Genomic DNA, 9,614 nt, shown 5'->3' with positions numbered 1-9,614 from the left:
TAAGACTCAATTTACAACCACACACACAAATGCTGCCAATTAAACTGCAGCATACCGTTGATTCTAAGAAACATCTCAATTTCAGGATTGTTTAAACATGAATACAGACCATCTGAGACTCAGTGAAATAGTGTAAAATGTAAAAGTAATCAATACATGTGGCAAAAAATTCTAACAGTTCAAGGTTATTCAATGAAAAGTAAAAGTATCTTCAGCCTCCGGTTCTCAGAACCACTTATTCATGACGACTATGGTTAAAAGTTTCTGTCCATCATCCAAGAATTTGTATCCACATACAAGTATATATGTGTATGTATCTCCTTAAAATATGAATGGGATAATACTATGAGGATACTTTTTTTAAATTTTTTATTGTTATGTTAATCACCATACATTACATCATTAATTTTGGATGTAGTGTTCCATGATTCATTGTGCATAACACCCAGTGCTCCACGCAGAATGTGCCCTCGTTAATACCCATCGCCAGGCTAACCCATCCCCCCACCCCCCTCCCCTCTAGAACCCTCAGTTTGTTTTTCAGAGTCCATTGTCTCTCATGGTTCCTCTCCCCCTCCGACTTACTCCCCTTCATTCTTCCCCTCCTGCTATCTTCTTTTTCTTTTTTCTTAACATATGTTGCATTATTTGTTTCAGAAGTACAGATCTGTGATTCAACAGTCTTGCACAATTCACAGCGCTCACCATAGCACATACCCTCCCCAATGTCTATCACCCAGCCACCCCCTCCCTCCCACCCCCCCACCACTCCAGCAACACTCAGTTTGTTTCCTGAGATTAAGAATTCCTCATATCAGTGAGGTCATATGATACATGTCTTTCTCTGATTGACTTATTTCACTTAGCATAACACCCTCCAGTTCCATCCATGTCGTTGCAAATGGCAAGATCTTTTTTAAAATTTTTTATTGTTATGTTAATCACCATATATTACATCACTAGTTTTTGATGTAGTGTTCCATGATTCATCGTTTGTGCATAACACCCAGTGCTCCACGCAGAACGTGCCCTCTTGAATACCCATCACCAGGCTAACCCATCCCCCCACCCCCCTCCCCTCTAGAACCCTCAGTTTGTTTTTCAGAGTCCATCGTCTCTCATGGTTCGTCTCCCCCTGACTTACTCGCCTTCATTCTTCCCCTCCTGTTCTCTTCTTTTTCGTTTTTCTTAACATATGTTGCGTTGTTTCAGAAGTACAGATCTGTGATTCAACAGTCTTGCACAATTCACAGTGCTCACCATAGCACATACCCTCCCCAATGTCTATCACCCAGCCACCCCCTCCCTCCCACCCCCACCACTCCAGCAACGCTCAGTTTGTTTCCTGAGATTAAGAATTCCTCATATCAGTGAGGTCATATGATACATATCTTTCTCTGATTGACTTATTTCACTTAGCATAACACCCTCCAGTTCCATCCACGTCGTTGCAAATGGCAAGATCTCATTCCTTTTGATGGCTGCATAATATTCCATTGTGTATATATACCACATCTTCTTTATCCATTCATCTGTCGATGGACATCTTGGCTCTTTCCACAGTTTGGCTATTGTGGACATTGCTGCTATAAACCTTGGGGTGCACGTACCCCTTTGGATCCCTACATTTGTATCTTTGTGGTAAATACCCAGTAGTGCAATTGCTGGATCGTATGGTAGCTCTATTTTCAACTGTTTGAGGAACCTCCATACTGTTTTCCAGAGTGGTTGCACCAGCTTGCATTCCCACCAACAGTGTAGGAGGGTTCCCCTTTCTCCACATCCCCGCCAACATCTGTCGTTTCCTGACTTGTTAGTTTTAGCCATTCTGACGGGTGTGAGGTGCTATCTCATTGAGGTTTTGGTTTGCATTTTCCTGATGCCAAGTGCTGTTGAGCATTTTTTCATGTGTCTGTTGGCCAGCAAATGGCAAGATCTTACTATGAGGGTACTTTTAAGTTTTAACTATTTCAGCGGTGGAAAATGTTAACCATTTTACAAAACTGAAGTTTAAAGAACACTTTTTTGCTTAGTTATTAGAACAATGCACAGAGAGCAGCTGAAATGCATGCTTCATTCTTTGTGCATATTAGCCAGATTAAAGCATTCTTAAGAGTGGGACTGAGATACAGTGAACAAGGGTGGAGAGTGGAACAGAATGAGGCATTTCTTCCTCACTTTAGTGTTTTCTGTAAGTTGGGGATTGCTCACTGAGCAGCCACCAAAAATCTACCTTCAGAAACAGTGGTTTTAACTTTTACCACACACACTGCGGATTCCTGAACCTCATCCCAGAACTATGATATCAGATCCTGTATTTTTGACAAGCAACCCCAGGTGACGGTGATGTTTGAGGGTTCCCAAAGTTTAGAGAAATGTTATTCTAAGACAGTGGTTCTCAAACTTTAGCATGGATCACTTATCTGGAAGACTGGTTAAACTATAGTGCCGGACCTCATCTTCAGAGTTTGATTCTGGAGGTCTGGGGTGTGGTCTGAAAATTGGCATTTTTTAACAAGTTCCCCAGTGATGCAGATGCTGAAGCTGATGGAGCAGGGGGTGGGTAGGATGGACACACTTCGAAAACTGTGTTGAGAGGTCAAAAGAATTGAACATATAGTTTGTGTGACCTTCTTTAAATTACACATTTCAAGCATAGAAAAGTGCAGAACCGAATATCACAGCCCTGAGCTTACAACCTGGCATTAACATGTATATGTAAATATATATTTATCTTATATTGATTAAGCTTTTTTGGTACCCTTTTCTGATTTCATTTTTTCCTGCCCAGAAGAGTAACTTTCTTATTCATGTTTTTGTGCTTTTACATTTGTTTCCAAAAAATTAGTATTGTTTTGTATGATCTAAATATTTACACAGAGTAACATACTCAGAATACTTCTGTAGTTTTCATTTTTCTAGATTTACCTGATTGGTATACATATATCTAATTGTTTTTAAACTCTTTATGGTATACCTTTGTATGTATATATGGCATTCTGTTCTTCTAACACTATTTTATCTGAAGTTTTGTCCAATTTATTTCACCTAACATAGTGTATTTTTACTTTTTCTCTTCTCTTTTTAAAATACTTTTATTTTTATTTTTATTTTTAAAGATTTTATTTGAGAGAGAGAGAGGGAGGGAGAAAGGGAGGGAGAGAGAGGGAGAGAGAGAAAGCAGGAGGCGGGGAAGGGGCAAAGGGAGAGGGAGAAGCAGGCTCCCTTCTGAGCAGGGATCCCGACCCAGGGCTCCATCCCAGGACCCCAGGATCGGGATTTGAGCCAAAGGCAGATGCTCAACAGACTGAGCCACCCAAGTGCCCCAGAGATTTTTTTTTTTTAAAGTAATCTCTGTACCCAATGTGGTGCTTGAACTCACAACCCTGAGATCAAGAGGGGCATGCTTTTCTGACTGAGCCAGCCAGGCACCACTGCTTTTCTTTTCTTGATTAAATCAAGTCAGAGGTTGGAAATGGCCATTTTCCAATGCCCATCTTTTTGTTTTGTTGCTTTTATCATTTATTTCAATAATAATTATTCAATAATTGTCACAGAGGCTTTTTATCATTTTCTTTTTTTCTACTTTCTTTGGATTTACTCTTATTCTCCTAACTTTTAAAAAAAAAAGATTTTATTTATATATATGACAGGGAGAGAGACACAGCAAGAGAGGGAACACAAACAGGGGGAGTGGGAGAGGGAGAAGCAGGCTTCCCACTGAACAGGGAGCCCGACCCGGGGCTCGATCTCAGGACCCTGGGATCATGACCTGAGCTGAAGGCAGAAGCTTAATGACTGAGCCACCCAGGCGCCCCTTATTCTCCTAACTTTTGAACCAATTGCTTAGTTTAATTTTCACTCTTTCTCCCTCAAATGAACACTTCAGCTGCATTCTGTAAGTTTTGATTTGTACATATATGCAATTCAGCCAAAAATATTTTTGTCACCTTCACTAACTCTACTTATGCATACATTCATTATTGGAAGTTTTGACTGGCTTTGTGATTAATTTCTAACTTTATATTATGGTCTGTTGGTAATGTTCTGTTTTCTGTTTTTTTTCTGCATACTCTACAAAATTCCTGTAATATTTGTGTGCTCCTTAGAGCTTTTGAAAGAGATCTCTAGTTCATTTGTTCTATATCACCCATACCAAAATCCCTTTGTTGACAGTTTTAGAGCAAATGTGTATAGGTTCCCCAGAGTAGAAAATCTACCTAACCAGACCTTCCTGAGGTTACCTAACATGTCGATATTCCTCAGAAGTGAAATCTCAACATTGCAGCATCATTCATATTGAAATCATCTGATACTGACTCCCTGTTTTCATTCTCTCTGTTTGAAACTTACCTGGCACCAAAGAATATGAGTCATCAGCTACCCTTTTATAGTGTTTGTGGTATCTAATACTGTTTTAAAACAAATGTGACATCAAAATGGTGAAAATTTTAATCCCAAGATGATGTGAAAGCAGTTTCTTTTAAACGTATTAGATGCTCTACCTGCTTCTGGTATTCTGGTTATAGCTCCTCTATTGGAAGCCTCCAAAGATGACAATACGTTCCAAGAACTTCCCAAGAACCTTTGGGAAGCTAATGGTGGTGATAGCAGGGCTCATATCTCATATGAACTAATATTAAGTAGTCTTCAAATTAGGTGTGAGATACTCCAGGTTCTGTGCAGATATCTCCACATTTGTTTTTGAAGCAAACATATCTGTAATCAAGTTACAAACTAGTCCCTAGGAGACCTGTCTCTGCCTTTTGTTGTTACAAATCTGCTTTCGCATTTTGAGTTTGGAAATAAGTTAAGCTCAGGGTGCCTGGGTGGCACAGTTGGTTGAGCACCAGACTCTTGGTTTTGGCTCAGGTTGTGATCTCATGGGTTATGAGAGATCGAGCCCCAAGTCAGGCTCCGTGCTCAGAGGGGAGTCTGCTTGAGGTTCTGGCCCTCTGCCCCTCCCCCCACTCATACATGCACTCTCTAAAATAAACCTTAAAAAAAATAAGTAACATTAATCTCTCATAATCGGTCAACAAATGTATTTTCACTAATTATATCATGGATAGAATGGTTAGACTGTCCCTGTGGTGGGGGTGCTAAGAAAAGGTCAGATTTAGTACCTGTTAAAGAGAAAACAACTACAAAAACTTTTGTTCCAGGTATATAAGGTGTTGAACTCAGTATCTTTTACTTCTCGTATTCATTTCCCTTCTGTATTAATCTGGGTTTTCTAGATAATAAAACCAACAGTCTCTATCATCTATCTGTATCATGTATATAGATATACATAAAAGAGAAGATTTATTACAGGAACTGGCTCACACAGAGAGGCTGAGAAGTTCCACGATCTGCTATCTGCAAGCTGGAGAACCACACCAGCAGTGATATAATTCAGTCCCAGTCCGAAGGCCTGAGAACCGGGCGGGGGCGGGGGGGGGGGGGGCTGACGACATAACCCCCAATCAGAGACCGAAGGCCCGAGGAGGAGTAGGGTTGCTGCTGGTGTAAATACCAGAGTTCAAAGGCCTGAGAACTGTGAACTTCAGTGTGTGCAGGCAGGAGAAAATGGAAGTCTCAGCTCAAGGTGTGGTTCTAACTTAACCTGTTAACCAAATCCTGGTTTCAGTAACAGAGGCAATGTGTTTTCAAAAGCTGATCAGCAGTATAGGATCCAATGCCCACCAGAATCTCTTAAAATACAGGCAACTGTCAACATTCAGAGTTCAGTGGTTCACCTAGGTCTTGGAATGTTTGAGGAATACCACGAATCCCCGATTAACCACCGCCAAAGTCGTAAAAGTTACATCATGAATAGCACCTCTAATTAGGGCCCAACCACCCACACACACTAACACAGAGGTTATGGTTCTGGTCTTTCAATGACTTCATGTCACACACTGGTCACATTGAGTTGGTCTCTATTTCACCACAAACTTCCAGAATATCAAAATATGCACAGGTTTTCTCTCTGTTGGAGATTACTAGAACACACCCTTTGAGAGTAGCTAGAATGCAGCTTAAGTCCTTTTTGCCTTTTTAATGTCTAGGTGCTAAAAAGTGGAGTTCACGGGAGCACGGACTCTCAACCTTCCAATGGAAGGCCATTTTCATAATATTGGAAACATGGCTAGACATACATCAAAATAAAGGAGTCAGCTTTAGACTTAATCAAGTTAGAGTTTCAACTGCTAAGTGTTTCAAAAGCAAAAAAAAAAAATTTTTTTTTTTCTTCTCACTGAGTAAGGAGAGTTAAGAGCCCTGGGGAGGAGGCTGGTGAAGGGTAGCAGAATGTGCCCCTCCAAAATAGGCCTCTTTGGCACATGGCTTATTTTGAAGTGATTATTTTGTGAAACTGCTGACACAAGAGAAGCTCTGAAAATAAAAGTTATCCTTCTGTAATGGCAATTTACATTTATGAAGAAAATTTACGTTAGAAAGGGAGGCTGTACCAGGAAGAGAGTTACAGCTGGACATCACTTATTCACCTGGTTTATCTTCCAGGCAAGGTCAATCTCACCAAACTTTTCCTCTTCTCATCATCTTCCCCTGAAGTGCAACGCCGTCCCTCCCGCCGGCCCCCACTCCCCAACATCCTTCTAAGGTGGGGGCTTGGGCTGTTTCAAGGAGTTTTTCTCAATTTTCCTGGGTATTTCCCATGTATACATGAGGCATGCGTCTTAAACTTGTATTTGTTTTTCTCTTGATAATTTTTTATTACAGGGCATCTCAGCCACGAACGCAGGAGGAGGGAGGGAAAATTTTTCCTCCCCTGCAATGGTTAGGAGTCTTTAGTGGCTCAGGGTTATAAGGTACAACTGTCTCTGGCTTGGGGTTCAGTCCCTCTGGGAGGGGCATGGGCCTCGGCGGCAACCATCTCTACATCCATACCTCCACTGGCTTCTTCCTGTCCACGCTCCTTTTTTTCATCACGGTTCTCCTTCTCTGGGTTACTCATTCATTCATGTGCTTTAAAGATCTCAAGTAGCCATTGGTAGTATCTTCAACAACAGCCTTATACTGTGGGCCAACGGAGGGAAAACATTCACCCCATTCCTTGAGGGTACTGGCAGGGTACGAAGGTCTATGTTAATACAGACAACATTCAAACATAACGCTCGGTGTTGCAATAAGACAAACTCCCTTCAGAGATACTATGAGAGGTTAGCTTTTGCCTCCCAACAATTTTCCCCTTAATTTTGGCTCCTCTGACACATTTCCGTTAACAATCTTTCCTGGAGCACATGGGAGGAAGTTTAACCTACCTCCTACTGTGTCCCTGGCTCTTGTTCCTCAAGTCATGTAGCTTCAGGGGAGGATGAGGTTTATTCACAAGATGACACCTAAGCAACCGTATGTTTATTTGATTCCTTTTAGGTATGCAGGTCTGCGTTAACGTTAATGCATTAACACCACCTTTCCCCGCAACCCGCACACATCCATGAACTGTTAAGATAGTGAGCACTATTTTGAGCATTGTTTTGACAAAGAGCATTTTCTCTTTGTTAAAAATATGTACAGCTGGGAAGCAGTCCCTAAAAAGGGCAGATTCTACTTTTAAAAATTTGAACTTTCCAAATTCTGTTGGCCTCACATTTAAAGTTCATTCGTGTCAAATGTGCATAAGTTACACTTTCTCAATGTTTTGCAAATCCCTGTGGAAAATAAAGTGTGTTGAATCATTGAACAGAATACCGAGGGTCACGGGGTTCCAGCCTGAGAGTCTGGATTACTATGGTCATGTCTCGAGATAGCTAACCTGTCTCCAGCAGTCACTCTTTCAGTAATAGCAGCGCCCTCTTACCCAGCTTTTTATTTTTTAAAGATTTTAGGTATTTGAGAGAGAGAGAGAGAGAGAACGAGACAAGCTGGGTGGGGGAGCAGCAGAGGGAGAGGGAGAAGCAGGACCCTGGGATCATGACCTCAGTGGAAGGCAGACACTTAATGGACTGAGCCACCCAGGCGCCCCTTACCCCAGCTTTTGATTGGGTACCTGGCTGCCTAGTTGGGGACCTTATTTCCCAGCCTCTGTTGAAGTTAGCTGTGGCAGCATGACTAAGTTTTGTCCAATCGGATGTAAGCAGAAGTGACACGAGTGACTTAAAACAACACGCATGCCCTGGACTTCTTTCCCTCTTCTGTGGCTGGGAATCAGCGATAAGGAGAGAGCCAAATGGCCAGCCTGGGCCCTAGATAATCCTGTGGGCCTGCTCACTTACCTTTGAACTGCTGAATTTGACAATAACAAACTTCTCTCTTGTTCCAGCCACAGGGTTTTGGATTTCTTGGTCACAGCAGTTTACTCTGCACCTTACCAAGTACAGCTACATAGGCATGTTGTTTCTTTTCCTGATAAGCCCCACCAAGAACCTTCTGCCCACTCAACAGAGTTAGATTAAGACAACTAAAAAGCCAAATTTGTGTAATTCAGTAACATTTATTTTACATAAAACAATTTTCAAAGAATACATTTAAAAACCATCTAGATACTGATTTTTATCGCATTACAAAAAATTGAGAGGCGCAATTTAAGTATTCAAATAAACTGTGAGGGGTGGAGGTGGGGGCTTAGGGGGGATCGCTACCGTGGTGTTCCTTAGTCACTTAAAGGCTCTGGGAACAAGAGTCTTTACCATGAGGCAGTAGTGCACTTCATTTAGTAGGAATAAATCACATAAAATATACACTTTTATACAGAAAGTGTTACTGTATTATCACTTTCAATTACCTATAAAAACTTCATATTGAATTGCACAAAACTTCTTTAAAATTGGTAACTCCCAGAAGGTAGGGCTTAGAACTAAATATCTGTGTAAATAATTCATTACAAATAATTAGGTTTCTATAACTCCATAGACCAAAAAAAAAAAAAAAATCTATGAAGAATTACATTATTCAAATGGGACGCTTAAAATTTTTTCATAGGAAAATAAGTTTATAGATTTGTCTCTAGTCAACTAAACTTATTTTCTCCCTACTTTAAAACAAATCACAGAAGGTCCAAAGTTTTAAATCAGAGTACCTATACCACAGTATAATGTGGAAGTGTTTACATTAATTCATTTTTTTTTGATTATTCTACCATAGTATTAAATTATCAAAAAGGCACATGGGTACATTCTTCAGAAGTGTTTTGGTCTTTTTTGTTTTGTTTTGTTTTGTTTTAAAAATCACACATTTATAAGCAGTGATTTCAATCATGTTTAACAACAAAAATATTAAACAGATTCATTTCTTAATCCAGATGATACAGATTCCATGAAATTTCTGTAGGCACTTCACTTTCCATAGAATTTTTTGTTCAGCAGGTATATGAGAAGGTTCACATTCACTTTAACCTTATCAAACATTTTCATGACAGCTACTCCTTCATACTGCATCTGAAGTAAATCCTGAAATTGTGAAGATCATCATTAAATATCAAATTTGACATTTTGCACATTTAAAAAACATTCTCGAAGAATCTGTCAACAAAAATAAGATTCAGCTGACCTAACTACGGAGTGTGCATCAAAATCATCCTGTTAAAAACACAAGCTAGTTACAACACAGATCGTTGGGCCCCACCCACCAGAAGTTCTGACTTTGTAGCTTTGGGGTGAGGCCCAAGA

General features: G+C 40.4%; 1 protein-coding gene across 7 annotated transcripts in view; it reads right to left on the bottom strand.

The window, feature by feature from the left end:
- Positions 1 to 8,420: 8,420 nt before the first annotated feature.
- IQGAP2 (IQ motif containing GTPase activating protein 2) overlaps positions 8,421 to 9,614 on the bottom strand; it is a 289,377-nt gene continuing 288,183 nt past the window's right edge. For all 7 annotated transcript variants that reach the window (XM_027604836.2, XM_027604841.2, XM_027604837.2 and 4 more), the window contains one exon: positions 8,421 to 9,395. In XM_027604836.2, coding sequence (XP_027460637.1) covers positions 9,282 to 9,395 — 114 coding nt within the window. In that variant the 3' untranslated portion in view covers positions 8,421 to 9,281. The remainder of the gene's footprint in view (positions 9,396 to 9,614) is intronic.

The sequence above is a fragment of the Zalophus californianus genome, chromosome 5 (assembly GCF_009762305.2).
Source record: "Zalophus californianus isolate mZalCal1 chromosome 5, mZalCal1.pri.v2, whole genome shotgun sequence".
NCBI lineage: Eukaryota > Metazoa > Chordata > Mammalia > Carnivora > Otariidae > Zalophus > Zalophus californianus.
This window is presented reverse-complemented; position numbering and strand designations above follow the sequence as displayed.